Here is a 17,518-nt window from a genome sequence, read left to right on the forward strand (position 1 = left end):
AAAACATGTATAAGTATGAACTTAAATTAAACAAAAATCTGTCTTTGACAGAAACATTCCTGGTTTGAAGACTGAAAGAACCACTTTACATGGAAATGGAAAAGAAAAAAAAAAATTAACTGAAAATAATCTGAGCATTTATTGGTTTCTTTTCATACGAACTGTTTCCAAATTGTGACTCCTAAAATTTACATCTGAAGGAACATTCTTAGATCAAACTAGAAATACAAATGTCAACAAAATATGCACAGAAATAAGAAAAGCAAAATAAAGACCTGAAAATATTTAACACTTTGCGGACCAGCAATTTAAATATTTAAATCACCCTGGGGACTGGCATTTTTATACCTACTACCCTAACTCGTGCAGTGTTCACTTTAAAAATTAATATAAAATCTCATAATTAATTTTATGAACTAAAATTTTTAGAGAACATTTACCAGAGCTCCTAGAAGTGCTTGTGCATGTGATATCTCTGGAAACATTCCCCTTTGTGAAGAGAGCTCTCACTGTCACATTCACTGAGGCTGGCCTCGCTCTCAGAAGACGAAGCAGTTGGCAAGTCTGATAGCTCATCGGAGAACAAATCTAATATTTCTTGTTCTCCGAGAGAACTCTTCGCCTGCAACTGCTTTCGTCTCTGATCCATGTTGAACTGCTATCTTCCTGGTTCATATGTGGAAGCTTGGACTCGAACAAAGGCTTTTTTCTTTAGGATGTGACAGGAAATGACCGTGATCATGTTACTGGCTAAGCTAGCAAACATTCCTGAGGTCAACTACGCAGTAGTTGTGATGCAACGTGGCCACACAGTGAGATNTACATCATGAAGTTAATTGTCGCGTTATACACCCAATACGCGACAGTATGTTTCCGCATATAACCCGAGAGTCACCCAGGGGTGTCCACATGAGGCCTGCGTGTGGTGGGAGTTTATGGGTTAGGTCGCACTAAGTCTGTCTGACTCTGATTCTGCCGCCACCATCTGGTCTGTAGCCCAAGCCTTTGCCACATTCATCAGAAATGCTTTGTATTTCAATTTTGAATCAGGGTTTAGATTTTTGTAAACCAAAAATGTATTGAAAATGGCACAATTTATAAGCCACAAGGCAACTTTCACTTTTATTATCTGTGGCCACAATTCTTTGTTGATCCCTGTCACTTCCACTGTCTGAGTCACTAATCACTACTCCTCCACAAGGTACATCAGATAGCTCCATAAACAAGTCCGGGAGAGATCGCTTGCCTTCAACCGCTTTTGTCCTTGAAACATATTCCCCTCTACTAACTTCCTGCCTGGTACATAAACAGCTGGAAGGGGCAAACTTTATTTTCTTTTGGAGTAGGGACCCTAGGAAGCCAGCTCAAGTTACTGAATACCTAGCATACATTCCGACGATTTATTATGCAGTATTCATTGCAGTTGCATGGCGCCAGAGCAAGGTATAGTGTGTTACAACCTAACGTGTCCTAAAAGCATAATATCATGCCACCGGTCCGCCATGTTTAAAAGCGAAAAGCCTGATATCATGCGTCCAGTCCGCAAATTGTTAATAACAGTGAAATGTGTTTGTATAACATGGATTTCTAACAGGTGAGTTGGATCATAAATACTTGAGGTATGCACTGTTCAATATTTAATACCTCAAACTAATTACCTGTGTTAAATGGAAACCTGGTTCATATGGAAAAATTTTCAGGGTTTCTGAAATTATATATATAAAATTGGGATCCATCTATTAAACTACACACCATATCCCAGAAGACTATATCTGTGAGTCACAACTCCAAGAACCTCAAATCTCACAACATTTTATAATGTTCAGCATTGTTCAAGATCTTGTTACTTCTTGGCTAAGACATGGTATCAAGATCTGTGTCATAGTTCTGAGGAACACCACTCTGGCCCTTACTGGCTAGTACAGCTTCATTCTGGCCCAAGTTCTGTTCTAACCCTTGCCAACTCCGCTTAGTGAGGAATTCTGAACCTGTTGCCAGATTTGTTGACACTGTTGAATCGCCTTTCAAAGCAACAACACCTGATGTGGGAATGCTGTGACTAGAAGAATCCCATCCTGGCATGACACGGGCTTGACCAGTAATGAGAGAGATATCTGCAGTGTCCTCTGTAGTGCCATCAAGATTGTCTTCAACTTCCTGATAATGTCTTCCACCTAGAAATATAAAACTACAGTAGAACTCCTACAAGTATACAAAACATTAATAATACCTGTTGCTACATAAGGGACAGAAACATGGACCTTAACAGTAACAGAAGACAATGCACTGAGAAGATTCGAGGGAAAAATAATACGCAAAATATATGGACCAGTGATTGAAAATAATATACAATGAAGAGATAAATTACTGAAATGAGACAATATAGTATGATTTATCAAGTTACAGAGAATAGATGGTTGGAAGATAATGCAATGCCAAAGAGAATCTTAAAAGGAAGGCTATATTCCAAAAGAAGAAAAGGAAGACCCAGGATGAGACGGCCAAACAATGTTGAGAACAACCTGAAGAAGACGAAGGCAAAAGGATGGATAGAGAAGATGACGAATAGAGAGCAGTGGAGACTGGTTGTAGAGGAGGCCAAGGCTCACCCAGGGCTGTAGTAGTGGGTCTGGAACGGGGTCCACTCAGCCTCGTGAGAATAATTGAGGAGCTATTTCAAGGAAATAGCAGCTCCGGTCTAGAAAACCGAGATTAATGGCCGTGGAGATTTGTTGCGCTGACCATGTATCACCCTCTATCCACAAAAGTTGGCACTAACTTCGCTGACAAGTGGGGGTCACTCGGTCAGCATAGTTCGCTTACAGGCTAAAACCACAGAGTTTGTTGTTTTTATCATGCCCAAGACACAAAACACTGACCTGTCTGCAAGCCATACAGAAATATCTGAGTAGAAAGACTGAAGATGAGTCCATGTAATTCAATGCAGGTCTTAGCCCCATATACGTTCAGGTTACACTTAAGCTGGGCCTAAAGATATACCACCTTGAGTTACGTGAAAGAAAGGCTCTACCTTTCTTTCAAGTCCTCTTTTCTTTAAAACTTCATAAAAAGCTCTTACATTTTCTTGAATAATCAAAGTAGACAAGGTATATACTGTTGCTTTTGAAGCTTAATCCATATGGTAAGCATCTTCTTTTTTTCCATCAATGCTAGGTAATAAATAAAAAGCATTACTCAGCACTGAGTTACAATTATTAGAGGTTTCTTGTGTTTTTTTTCCAGAATTATCGTGAAATAATCAAAAAATGGATTCATTCAAATTTAAAGCACATTTTCTGTCAGCCTTATGATCTTCTGGCATTATCAAAAGTTAAAATCCTCTATGGTATAATATGTTGCAGCTTAAAAGGTGACATAAAGACTGACTGAAGCTTCCAAAAGTGTAGGCGCAACTATACAAGTTGCAGTTGCACTGGTGGTCATATTAATGCAAAAAACCATGTGTAACATAGATTTTTCTAGTTATATATTCATACACGTAATTATGTGACTTGAACACACAACTGTGATAACACTCGTTGACACATACAGTGGAACACTTATTTAATGTTTTTCTTCATTTATCGTTCAGTGTCAACGATTCCACATCATTCATCTCAATGGTTACATACCTCAGTTTAGTGTTCAAATCAACTGCTCCCAAAAGAAACCTTAAATAGGGATTTCACTGTATATGACAATGAAACAAAACTCTAAAAACATCAACCCGACCGGATTTCTGACACATCAAGCAGAATATGCTCCATTGGCTCAATTAATTTTCTTGCAGGAAAACAAGCTGAGTCCATGTTTATATTGCTCTCCAACAGAGGTACAGAGTCTTGTACTGTGACAATATCATTGTAATTGTAATCTATACAAACCTAGCAGAAGATGCTGGAACTCAAGTACATAGCCCTGGCTCCATTCTCTATTTGAATTACATGCCAATTCCACCTCATAGGGAGTTACAATGGGACGATAAAACCCCTTGGAGTCCAATAATGAATTCTCTGGACATGCTATCAACACAAAGATATCAATCTGAAACAAAAACACAAATTAATTCAACTATTTGCTTTAAAAGAATTGTTACTTTTATGCACAAAGTCATGAAGGAAATCTAAACTTTCAGGCACCTCTAAGCATATACGTAACGTTCTGTTCTATATACGCTGCATTCAACGCAGCTATGCTAGTGGATGATGTCATGTACAAGGCAAAGTTCCAAGAAAGGGAAGGCGGCAGTAGCTTCCTTCCATACAGTTAATACTGTGACATGCTGAGCTATGGATGACGCCCCTCCCCCACCCCCCGCCAGCCGTGATGCGCCGAGCGAAGCCGAAGCGAGCCGATGTTAGCCGAGTCCTAGCATCCTGGTCGCTAGGCAACGCGAGTCAACAGCGGTGACGTCACCAAGTAGTAACAGCGGTTACTTCCGCTAGCGTTACTAGCAACACAGCGCCAGGCAACAAGGGTGCCTATGACGTGGCTGTTTTCCATATTGTCCGATCAAGGCTACATAAGGAGCGGCGAAGGCTATTCACAGTCAGTTGTACTGAGTCAGTCAGTTAGTCCTGGAGCTACCTACGAGTTAGTCCTCGAGTTAGCCAGCAACCAGTCAGTTGTATTGTGGCATTTGGAATGTACTAATTGTGATACTGCAGATAGCAGTAATTGTAAAACTGTCAACTGGGTGATTGTAAGTGCGAATGTGAAATAAAATTCGCTACATCAAATACATCGTGAAGTTATTTGTCGCGATATACGCCAGATACGCGACAATACTATAACAGAAACCTACATTTATATTCATGGATACACAATTTATGCTTCAGCATCTAACTGAAACTTCAGAATTACAAGTCTTTTTCAGTGCCTGAAAGTTCTTCAATAGCGTCTTGTTCTGCTTCATTAAATGTGTCACTGGAATTCTGTCAAAATCACGTAATGGAATTATAAAATGGACTGTTGTTAGTATGGCTGCACCATAGCTCAAGCAGTTAGTTGCTGGCTTCCTACCGCAGCGACCCGGGTCTGGTCTGGTCAAGTGAGATTTGTGGTGGACAAAGTGGCGCTGGGGCGGGTTTTCTTTGAGTACTTCTGTTTCCCCTGCCAGTCTTCATTCCACCAAATTCCCCATCATCATAATCACCCAGGGCAGGTATAATCGGCCAGTCAGTGGCAGCCATGCCGAGTGGACCCAGTTGGACTACGCCCCGAACTAAGTCAATTATTACCATGACCAAATCTTCTTCTAAGTATTGTTATAGGCACAATAAATGATTATTGTGAGTTCATATTTTATTCATTACAGATCAATGTTTATTGAGAAGGTAATAGCATACATGTGTTATTCCCAATGTAGAAAATGAAATCTTGTGTAAATTGTTTGTTATTCTGAGCCTTGGTCAGGGGCAGAGTAGAGAAAGTGAATGTTGTTATTGAATATTACAAATCTTTTGGTGAAATCCATAGTCACTGACCAAAGTTCATAAATACATCGGAAGAGTACTGGAAAGGGAAAGCGCCCCTACGGCAATGTTGTGTGAGCAAGTGTTACATGTAAACTAAAAACATAGTGAGGGTTGGCATCTTCAAAATCTGTATAAATACTCAGCAACTGCCACCCCTCTGCGTTTCTCTGATTCAGACGACAACCTGTACCCATGTGTGGGGCAGTGTGTGTCTCTCATTTTAGAAAGCCGGCCATTGGCCTTGCTAAGGCAAGGTAATAAATTAACTGTGTTACTTTGTATATTAGCTGTACTAGTTGATCAACAGCAGCAGCTTAACAGACACCCCAACTTGACTACTGAGGGACAGCTCACACTGCCAACCTTTACTCCCAGCTCGGGAGTCTCACTGTTATACTGCTCACAAACAGCGACACTTGTTAATGCCCACTGCTCTAAATTCTTCTTTAGACAACTTTGTCATTATTCTAGTTTGAAGGTAATGTTTCTTTGTGAAATGTGTTATGTTGGCTGTTCCTAGAGTTTCTCTGTAGGATTCAGATCACAATGATAAAGGGTGCCCCAGAATGATGTGTCTGTAACATGAACAACTCTGGCCCAAGGAGAATTTTGCATAACAGAATCAATTTGCACAACTGTGATTTCAACATTTCACCAGAAGAGTCTAAACAGGGTTTCAAGGAGAATATTTGGACCGAAGAGAGATGAAGTGACAGGAGGTTGGAGAAAACTGCATAATGAGGAGCTTCATAACTTTTACTCTTCTCCAAGTATAATTAGAATGATCAAGTCAAGGAGGATGAGGTAGGCACGGCATGTAGCATGAATGGGGGAGAAGAGGAATGCATATAGAATATTGGTGGGAAAGACAGAAGGAAAGAGACCACTGGGAAGACCAAGACATAGGTGGGTGGACAATATTAAAATGGATCTTAGAGAGAGAGCATGGGGTGGTATGGATTGGATTGATCTGGCTCATGATAGGGACCAGTGGAGGGCTCTTGTGAAAACAGTAATGAACCTTCAGGTTCCATAAAATGCTGGAAAGCTCTTGAGTAGCTGCAGATTTGACGGATCCTCAAGAAGGGCTCAGCTCCACGAGTAAGTAAGTAAGTACCAGAGTAGTCTATTCATCAAGCCAATGAATCATCTCCCTTCTTTGATATTTGAGTGTAGGGCTTTCTTATGTTATGATATGGTGCATTGTAGACTGAAGTTAATGAGTCAAGATGGAGATTCTGAATTAACGATTTAACACATATATTTTTCATAAGTTGTTGAGTTCATCTGATTACAATAATCTCCACTGTTTAGGCTACTTTTCCATATCTGCACAGCATCAGGAATAAATCCATTTTCCCTGCTGGCATGTGCTATAATTAATCATGCATCTCTGGATACTTATCGACACAAACAAAATTATATCATCACTCAATGAGTTCCTTAACACATGAGAGGTAAAAGCTTGCATGACCCGCTATTTTTATGCCAGTACACAGTCCTAGCTGTTGTGAACTGAATGTGAGGAGGGTACTTAAGTCAGGAGGGACATGCAAGTGAGACTATAAATGGAAGACAATCAACACATAATGAACAGAAAAGACATTCATATTTAATTAACCCTTTTGCTGCATATTATTTTCTCACCATTCTCCTAAAAGGTAAAAATATGAAGAAAAAAATTCAATTTCATAGCATAGTAAATGAAGTCAAATGATACAGTGAAAGAAGACAATTATTTCTTGATGTGAACTAAGGTCAAATATCACATCATAAGGTAATGGATGCCGGTCACAGTAGCTGAGCGGTCTAAGGCATGCACTGTCTTCGCTTGCTCGGAAGCCGGGATCATGGGTTCGAATCCCACTCAGGGCATGGATGTTTGTGTGCGTTTTTCTGTGTTTGTCTACAGGTAGAGGCCTTGCGACGAGCTGATTACTCGCCCAAGGAGTCCTACCATATGTACCGAAGTGAATGGAGTTCATGGAGGTAGGCCTAGGCCCACTGGGGCTGTAGTGCCATAGTGCCAAGAAAAAAAAAAAGGTAATGATGCCTATTTAAATAAAATCATAAATATAATGTGACCCAAATGAAAATAAATGATCCCAGTATGGTCTATGCCTTGCTTGCCCATACGGTGGTAACCCCCCCCCCCCACACCAAATTAGAGGAGGGAATACCAAACAATCTACTCTAGCAAACAATATATGGGCTGGATTGTCTCAGAAAGGACCAATTAACCCAAACAATTTTTTAATAAAAGTCTGACAGAATTTCCAGCTTGACCTCACTAAGACAGATATCTGCAAGCAGTGAACACAGAGAAACACCAGCTAGGCCTGGCAAGACGGATAAGGGCACAAAGGAAGAAAGGATAGGAAGATGAATGCACGCAGAATGCACAGTCTGGGTGATGGATAAGGTGAATGGTCTGTACACAGCTGTGCATATGATCCAAGTGGCACACGTTTTATCCATGTACACAACTGCCTTTCCTTCTCACCTCTCCTGAGATATCTGTGAATTGTCATGAGTTGCTGTATCTGATGATATTTTAATGTATTAGTACAAGCTGCTGTAGTTGTTAAAAAACATTACATTTTGTACTCATTGTATTATGATAACATTACATGTATATACTAATATTCACAAAACATACTGTAATAGTGGTTTCTATTTGTACTGATATCCTTCTGAAGATGGTCTGTAAGACTGAAACATGTTAAGGATAAAATATTAAAAATGAGAAAAAACTCCATCAGTCACACTGGAAGGAATTAATTAACCTTTTAGAACATCACTAAGTTCTACCAGACGGCATAGCGTCACATTCTGAAGACAGCAACCTTCATAGTCATCACTGTGAGAATCTTAAATCTAACATTACCTCTGGAAAGTTTGCTAACTTTGGAACATTAGGCTTCCCAACAGCAATTATGTACGACTTTTTCTTTCGCTGCTTTGCTAGTTCTTTGAGTCTGTCCACAGCACCAAGGTAGTTTGAGGCACCCAATGTTCCGATGACAATCCCCATAGTTTTAGCATCTCTGATGCGTTCAATGAGGTGCATTCGTTTCATCAGAAACTTGTTGTTTTGAACATTATAGTGTTCAAGCTTCTTTGTTCCCGACGGATCATACCAATACAAATCTTTGCCTGTAAACAGTCAATACATTTTATTGAAAGTAATGTCCAAACCACGATGCCCATTATTTAGCACCTCTGATGTATTCAATGAGATGCATTCATTTCATCTGGAATTTATTATTCTTATCCCTGTAGTGTTCAAGCTGTTTTGGTCCTGGTGGATCATACCAATGCAAATTTCTGCCTGCAAACAATCAATATACAGAGCATCCCAAAAGTCAGTTAACCTAAAACAGTCCCTCATATTACTGGGAATGTTCAGATTTAAACCCACCAGTCAATATGTAAAATGGTATCACAGTATCACTGGTTGTGATCTCCTCTGATGGAGGATCTCTTTTTGAACAATTTTTGTAAATTTGGTTTGTAATGAAGAAATTTCTAATGTATTTTAGTGTACATTTCACTAGCCAGTTAATGGACTTTAGGGTCACCTTCATTTTATTTACAATATGTTGGAATGAATATTACAGATCACCAAAGATGAATTAAAGTCTTGGATAAAGAGTTCATACATAAGAAGAATTTCTCCACAAAACAGCACTATGGTTTCTAAAAAAAATGTTTTTAAGATATTCAAGCCATTACAAATTTCTACTAAAAGTCTCTTTTCATTAAATATTATGAGTATAAATAACAGAACAACACAATCATTGTGTCTTATCAAAATGGTTGGGACACACAGTTCATTTTACCTACATTGTATTTAAATAAGTAATATTACAAATAATTATTCGGCTTTATAATTATATACTTTAATTCAATTGTTTCACAATTTTAGGCTATTAAAAATCCAATTTCTCATTTCAGTGGGAAGTTTGAGATTTAGGATACAATTATTTATTTTTAATTATCTATTTTTAGTATCACAGCGACTACACATGAGGGCTCAGATTACTAAGCAAGTTTACTGAATGTTGAGCTGTCTTACTTACAAATAATTATACAGTTTATAAGTATTCATTATCATTTCACAATCTGTTATATCACTTTTGCTTGGTTCCTTGCTAGGTTACAATAACAGGGACTCCCTAGTGTGCTCTGATGTCGGTTCTAGTGCTGGCTCTGGCATGCTCCTTTATATTGGCTTGTTGCGAATAAATTCAAGAAAACTGATTCTGACTACTGTGGGTGTAATTATGGAAACATTTTTAACAATCCACTGGGTAGCAATGGAGGCTTTCATGACACTTCCGTGATTCTAATATTCTCCATATTCAGTGCCATGTCACTATAAATACATATACGTAGGGCAGTCAAAAAGTTCCTGGAATTCCCCTGCAGATGGAAAACGAGCGATAAGGTAACGCACACACACTGTTGTGGTGAGAAGCTCAGTATGTCTGCTTGCAGGCGCAACAGGTCTGGACACGTTTCAGTGTGCAGTGTCGTTACTGTTCCATTTGAATTAGATGTGAATGTTGGTCATTCGGCGCAATGTCGCAGTTTGAACAGCATGTGAACATCAAGTTCATGTGCAAATTGGGGCAATTTGCTTCAGAGGTGCTATCAGCCCTGCAGAAACTTTACGGTGATACTGCACTAAAGAAATCCACAGTTTGGCTGGTTTTCCCGGTTTAAGAATGGGCAGGAGACGTCAGAGGATGACCAGCGCAGCGGGAGACCTTCGACATCCAGAACCGAAGAAATGATTGGAAAAGAGCAACAACTGATTCAATGTGATCGGAGAATGACCATCGTGGAGTTGGAGCAAGTTGGTACTGTTACTGGCCATTTCTACGTGCAAGTTTTGCAGAGGTTGTGTGATGCGGTTTGGAGGAAGCGGCACGACAAGTGGCAGAGACAGCGGTTTCTGCATCACGATAATGCACCGAGCCACACATAGCTTGTTGTGCAGCAATTCCTCGCCAAGAAAAACATTCCTGTCATCACTCAACTGCCGTACTCTCCGGATCTTGCTCCAAGTGACTTTAGGCTGTTCTCTACTCTGAAAATGGGCCTCAAGGGTACATGTTTCACAACCATGGAGGACATCAAATTGAATGTGATGGCTGAGCTCCAGAAGATTCCAAATGAAGCCTTCCACCGCTGCTTCCAATGATGGCAGGATTGATGGAGCAAGTGTGTGGGTGGGCCATAACAGCCAACTTTCCATTAACAGCTAAAAAAAATCCCACCCAACGCATGGTATGGGGTTACAAAACTGGAGCCTTGCTACCCTCACTCTTCCCCTTCACATCCTGTCCTTACACTTACATCATCATCCTCAGAATTTTACCCATGCACTCTAAAAAATAAGAAACTGTAATTACACACACATACTACATGAAGATAATTAAAACGTCATGAAGTTCCTGGAATGAGATCATTTTGGATACTGATGTGTAGATGGGATGATAATATTAATCTGAATTTTAGGGAAATAAATTCTGAAAATTTGAAACAGATTAATTTTGGTCTGGATCAGTTTTCTGTACCAGGATGCAAACTGCTAAATATGGAATAACTGTGAAGTTAGAAGTCTGAAGGCTGTAAAATTATGCACATCTTTAGAATATTTTCAAATACTCAATAATCTAGCCATGGGTCTGCATTACTACATCTGAACTGCTACATCATCTCAACAAGAATAATCAGTGTGGTCCACTGATGTCAATGCAATACACTCTATCAGTATAATGGTCCATTTCTGATCACATAGCTTCATGAGTACCTAAAATTAAAATTCTACTTTTAATAAACTGCACCTCTTGTAACATACCAAGAAATGTCAGGGCTATGTTGGACAGTGTAGGTCCATCTCTTCCTATAAACACAATGGAGTATTCCTCTAGTCTTGATTCATTCAGCAATTTGAAATGTCTGCCCAGTTTTGTCCCTTCATCTGCTTCAGGACTTCTGTTAGTAATGGCCAGTTCTGAGACAATCATGTTAGGAAAATCCGTTGCAATGTTTGCAATGATGGAATCTGGGAAGAAACAAATAAAGATCACACTGCATCTATGATTGTACATGAAAAATCGTTTATCTTTATAAGAGATATCTGAACTCTTACACCTCTTAATACAGTGAAAATAAACACCGTGACTTGTAGTCTGCAAGCAAACTATACCGACCGAGCAACTGCCACTTAGCGAAGTTAGTGTCAACTTTTGCGGATAGAGGGTGTCGCGTTGTCAGCGCAATGAATCCGCACAGCCGTCGATCTCGGTTTTCTAGACTGGAGTCGCTATTTCCTTGAAATAGCTCCTCAATTATCCTCACGAGGCTGAGTGGACCCTGTTCCAGACCCACTACTTATCAGAAAATTGGGTAGTGTCAGGAATTGAATCCAGGGCCTCTGGATCTGCAGCCAGGAACTCTGACCACTGGACCACAGATGCGGTGTTACACCTCTTAATACATAAATAAATAGCAGAAATCCATCAAGTGTAAATAGTTTAAAAGGGAGAAGTAAAGTTTTGTCCTTACATGTTTTAGGCCTTACTGGCCATCATCAGAAGATACAACCAACACTGTAAAGGACCTACCTTACATATTCATAAGTTGTTACTGCAGTATCACAAAAGGCCTTGTATAATTACAGAAATAAAGATTAAATAGTTAATACGGTTCAAATAAATGGTGAATATCAACAGTATTTGGTTAATAAAAACTAAAGTAAGTTAAAATTTCTTGCTGAATAGACAGAAGAATGTAATGACAGCCTTCATTTCTACTGTTGGTTATACACAATATTTTATCAACTACTGTATCGCGGACATGTCCGTCTGTATGATGTTGCTGTGTGTAATCCAGTGAAGTACAAGGTAGTGCAGGAACCCTACCACGTTACTTCACCGGATTACACACACTACCATGTGCTTCACCAGATTAAACATATCCCCTACATCCTTAATGAGATACCTCATCCTCTCTCTCTAAGCTCCATTTTAATATTACCTACTCACATAAGTGTAGGTCTTCCTTCTGGTTTTCTCAGCAAAATCCTACATGCATTCCTCCTATCCACAATTTGTACTACATTCCCTGCCCATCTCATTCTCCTTGACTTGATCATTCTAATTATACTTGGAGAAGAGTACAAGTTATGAAGATCCTCTTTATGCAGTTCTCTTCAACTCCTATCACTTCATCTCTTTTTGGTCCAAATATTCCCCTCAGCTCCATGTTCTCAAACATCCTCAGTCTATGTTCCTACCTCAATGTCACCAAACCACAGACAAAATTATATATAAAATAAACATTATTTAACACAAATGTGAAATTCAATATTATATGGATGTTGGTGACTGTAGGACCACCTCTGTGGTCTAGTGGTCAGAGCTCCTAGCTACAGATCCAGAGGTCCGGGTTAGATTCCTGGCACTACCAGATTTTCTGAGAAGTAGTGGGTCTGGAATGGGGCCCACTCAGCCTCATGAGGATAATTGAGGAGCTATTTCAAGGAAATAGCGACTCCGGTCTGGAAAACCGAAATTAATGGCAGTGGGGATCCGTTGCGCTGACCACGCGATACCCTCTAACCGCTAATGTTGGCACTAACTTCGCCGACAAGCGGCGGTCGCTCGGACAGTATAGTTCCCTTGTAGACTACAGGCCATGGAGTTTAGTTTAAGGATGTTGGTAAGTAAATTATGTAAAAAATTATGCATATCTACACAAAATATGAAACTGCTATGGATGTTATAAGAGGGACTCCAGTGGTCAAAAACATAAAAAATTAAACTGTGTGCATCATTAATATATTTTGGAAAATGAAATCTGACTCACCAACAGCATGTTGATAGCAGACATCATACAAGAGGAGGATTTTAGTAGTCTTGCATGTGAACACACATCTGAAGCAGGACACAAAGTGATGACAGTCGACTGGCAGTTTCTCAAACACATACAGCTTAGGCAAAGAGCCATTTGTAGGAGTAAGGCAAGCGTGGCCAAAATGGATAATCCCATCAGCATTGACATGCTGTGCGGCCACTTCATCCACACAGCAGCTGTTCAAGATAAACATAACGTCTGGACAAGAGATGCAACATAAAGAAAAAGCATGCATTTCAGACAATCACAAATCTTGAGTTTTACAGGGTAACATCTCGTGAATCTGATGCTCCCTTACAGAATACACAACATTGTGCTCAGTAAACTAACTGAAGGAGAAAGAGATGCCAATACTATTGTAGATTTACAAGAAACTGTGTTACTGTTGTTGCTTATCCCACAATTTTACTATTAAATTATACAATGATGACAAAGTATTGGTGGGTCATGGGTACAGGTCAAGTACAAGGCAATACAATGAAACTGGAACATCATTTACAGACAACAAAAGAAAAACAAACTCCGTGTTTTTAGTCCGCAAGCAGACTATACTGACCGAGTGACCACCGCTTGTCAGTGAAGTTAGTGCCAACTTTTGCAGATAGAGGGTGTCGCATGGTCAGCGCAACAAATCCCCATAGCTGTCGATCTCGGTTTTCTAGACTGGAGCCGCTATTTCCTTCAAAGAGCTCCCCAATGATCCTCATGAGGCTGAGTGGACGCTGTTCCAGATCCACTACTTCTCAGAAAATTTGAGAGCACCAGGAATCGAATCCATGACCTCTGGATCTGTAGGCAGGAACTCTGACCACTAGACCACAGAGGTGGTCACATAATTTACAGATCCTTGTTTTAATGCATATAATTGTCAGACAGATGTGTCTACATAAACATACATAAAGAGGTACCCCCACAAGCTGGAGAATTATCCCTTGTCAGCTGTCCGCACCTGCTTATTCAATATATTCACAGCTGTCCTCCATATATGGAAGCTCCATTGCCAACCTGAGGACACACCATGCTGCAGTGATAATGGATCTACTTAACGTGGAACAGGTATGTCCTCACTGCAAAAATTGGGTAAATTGAAATTGTGTAATTCAAACTCCAAATATTCAGCCTCCAGCATTTGCAGTTAACAAGGTTTTAGTCTATATGATTGGAAAAGTGTACAGTAGCAGTCCTTAAACTGTCCTTCAAGAGCCACCATTACTCTCCAGCATTAAAGCACATACATTATTTTCATGCATTCCTCCAATTGCCTTAACCTGTAGAACTCACAAAATGGATCATTCTTAAATCATTTTTGAAATGGCAGTGAAAAGAATCTCTACCTTATATGTACAAACACTTCTGCCAGTATACTCCTCAGCTTCAATATTCTACTATGACATGACTAGCAAATGAGGTTATGATGGATAAATATAAAAATTCCATGCAAGAAATTGGAACATAAGAAGCAACCACAATTACTTGAGTACTCACCTCCCATAAGATGTATCACCAAGAATATAAGGTACAGTGCCTATCTTTTTCCCCAAACGAAGTGCTACCTCTACAGAATCACAGAGAAGGGCATCTGGGAACTGCAAACAAATCTGAACAACAAAAGGATAAAAATAAACATTAGTCTTCCATATGTGGGCTGTGATGTAATTCTGAACTTTAAAGTGTTTTAGGGAGCTAAATTAATCAAAACCCATAAAACCAAAAGAAAAATATGAAACTACTGGCATTGTGGTATNTGAAATTGTTTCTGTGCTCTTTTGTGACTATGAACCACCTTAAACTCTGGCAACAATTTGATTCTCAAATATTGTTGAAAAATGAACTAATCAATTAATTATAAAGGGAAAACAAAATTTTATTAACGGCAGTTCACTAAACTTGAGTTTTCTAAAATGATCATTCATTCTCACAATAACAACTGCTTCAATATATCTGCTACTGAAGTTTTAAAGCATACTTTAAGACATCAAAGGATTCTATGAAATACAACTGTTTCATTTAAATTAAAACCATCTATGCGATTTTAAATTAGTTTTTTTTTCTTTTTGTTCATAAAATAAGCTGACTTTGCAAAGCATTCTTTCACTGCCACTCTATCAATTACTGAATATGTATTTGCATAAGCATTACTGAAGTACCAGCTACATAAAATATGCTGAATGTTTGACACTATCAAACAGACCCCTGACAATGCTTCTTCTGATAACTGCTCTGCATGCAATTAAATGTAGCCTGAATAAAACAGCAAAAAAAAGAAAAACAAAAAACAAAGGCAATACCTTGTTTAACTCATTTTTCTTTGTCCATTCAGCACATTTGTCCAGTTCATAATAACAATCAATGTCACGTGTAGCAACCGAACGACTGCCTTCTCCAATGTCTGCTTTTCGCTCTAAAACTGCATTTTCATTACTACTGAACGCAAACATATTTCTGTTTACTCTATTGTGGGCAGTTACTCAATCTCTACTTTACGATTTAAACTTTTCACTCATAGCACTCATACGTTCGTGTTGTCTTCTGCTCAAACTTCGCATTTCGATTAGCAATTGTTTAGTTTTTTGTTTCCCTTGATTACATATTATTCTAATTTTTCTGGTCTTAGATGGCAAAGAGAACATCACTTTTCCATAAGCATGTAACGTTATACTGCTGATAACAGATTAAAATTTAGCAGTCATAACGTATACAACCCGCAATTTCTTGACTTTGACGCCTTCCTGCAAATGTCAATATCGTCAAATAGACGGCAAATATGACCTCTTCGACCCTTCGACAATTTCTGACAAACCATGAAAGAACGAATGTGTACAGTAGTGGCAATAATAGCGAAGCTTGTGTGTTATGTTAAAACAAATTATTTAAATTCATTGACTGCAAATTAATACCAGTTGAGACTGTGATTTCCAAGCAGCAAGTAGTGCAAATAAAATACATAATAATGCCAGGTAATATCTTGTTCTCCTCAGTGACAGTGTCAACCCTACTATTAGGTTATGTTCACGTCAGTGTGACGTGGTATGGTATCAGGAAGTAGATATTCGTGTAAATTACATGATAATGCCAAGTAGCCCAGGTAGTAGCCTGGTTCCAGTCAATAGCAGTGCAAACGTGATATGTCCTACCATAATGTTATGTACACATTGTTCATGACGGCTTTGTTTTTGGTATGGTGTGTGTTAGGACCGTATTGCATTTGTATTATTTTCCTATAGAAATGTCTGCAGTTACAGTAATATAATTGTGATGCGTTCGTACCTGTAACTGGTATTTCATTGACACTGATTGCAAATCCAACTTTTCATTAATTCAGTGCACTCTGTTAAGGATGACAGTAGTTTGTGAAGCAGTGTTTAAAGAGGTGGTGGTTATTTTATGTGGTATTTTTCATACACATATATGGTGGAATTGAAGGAACCCTTGATCAACTTCTTGAGATATTCATAATATTTCATAATGCTTAAAATCATTGGAATAGTCTCATAATTAAATGTTAATGTATCTTAACAAGGCACAGGACTATGAACATTAATTTGCGTTTTGTTTTCAGCTTTGCATGGATGTAGTGTAGAATGTGATGACAATGTTAATACCAATAGTTCTGGGAATTTTGTTTCCAATCTCTTACATTGCCAACATTTTGGCATCAAGAGCAGAGATAGTGATGGAATCCAGTTACAGAGAGCCATTCAGTAAACTGCAACGTCAATTCTTTATCGTCTACTTTGTAGCAGCTTTCCCAGATTGGTTGCAAGGACCATATATATACCAGCTGTATAGCAACTATGGCTATACTGAACCTCAGATAGCACTATTGTATGTCACTGGTTTCATCTCCAGCATGATCTGTGGTACAGGGGTAAGTCATGTATATGTGATAGAGATTAAGATTTTTGTTTCATTAAAATTTCCCTGGCCAGTGCTTGAAATTCAAGTTAATATCTCTCCAAGTTCTGGTTGATAATGTGGCTAGTTTCTGTTTCTTCTCATTTTTTAACAGTATAACAATTTATGGTAATCACCGTATATATCTGATGATGGTCCAGTGTCACTGGATTTAAATGAAAGCATGATTCAGCCAGTAATCTGTGAAACTTCACTGA

General features: G+C 38.9%; 2 protein-coding genes across 9 annotated transcripts in view; one reads left to right on the forward strand and one right to left on the reverse strand.

The window, feature by feature from the left end:
- Window positions 1–1,114: 1,114 nt before the first annotated feature.
- Window positions 1,115–15,944, reverse strand: LOC111871081 (2-(3-amino-3-carboxypropyl)histidine synthase subunit 2). The gene is made up of 7 exons (XM_023863906.2): window positions 15,695–15,944; window positions 14,892–15,004; window positions 13,359–13,582; window positions 11,347–11,553; window positions 8,365–8,633; window positions 3,885–4,044; window positions 1,115–2,174 (listed from the first exon to the last, which is right to left on the reverse strand). Exons 1-7 carry the CDS (start codon window positions 15,842–15,844, stop codon window positions 1,855–1,857), a joined length of 1,443 nt encoding a protein of 480 aa, XP_023719674.1. The 5' UTR covers window positions 15,845–15,944; the 3' UTR covers window positions 1,115–1,854.
- Window positions 15,945–16,035: 91 nt separating this feature from the next.
- The window catches only part of LOC111871137 (molybdate-anion transporter), a 6,399-nt gene continuing 4,916 nt past the window's right edge, over window positions 16,036–17,518 (forward strand). Inside the window, exons 1-2 of one of the 8 annotated variants that reach the window (XM_023864042.2) lie at window positions 16,036–16,363; window positions 16,966–17,274. In XM_023864042.2, the coding sequence (XP_023719810.1) occupies window positions 16,993–17,274 (282 nt within the window). In that variant the 5' untranslated portion in view covers window positions 16,036–16,363; window positions 16,966–16,992. The other 7 variants (XM_023864291.2, XM_033754469.1, XM_033754450.1 and 4 more) reach the window with 7 other exon arrangements.

Source organism: Cryptotermes secundus, unplaced genomic scaffold (assembly GCF_002891405.2).
Source record: "Cryptotermes secundus unplaced genomic scaffold, Csec_1.0 scaffold112, whole genome shotgun sequence".
Classification (NCBI taxonomy): Eukaryota; Metazoa; Arthropoda; class Insecta; order Blattodea; family Kalotermitidae; genus Cryptotermes; species Cryptotermes secundus.

What these genes read in the sequence shown, in the direction of transcription:
- LOC111871081 (XM_023863906.2), bottom strand. Translation starts at nt 15,844, where the DNA reads ATGTTTGCGTTCAGTAGTAATGAAAATGCAGTTTTAGAGCGAAAAGCA. An exon ending in AGAAAAATGAGTTAAACAAG is followed by an intron (nt 15,005 to 15,694) that starts GTATTGCCTTTG and finishes TTTGTTGTTCAG; the next exon opens with ATTTGTTTGCAGTTCCCAGA. An exon ending in CTGCTATCAACATGCTGTTG is followed by an intron (nt 11,554 to 13,358) that starts GTGAGTCAGATT and finishes GTTTCTTCCCAG; the next exon opens with ATTCCATCATTGCAAACATT.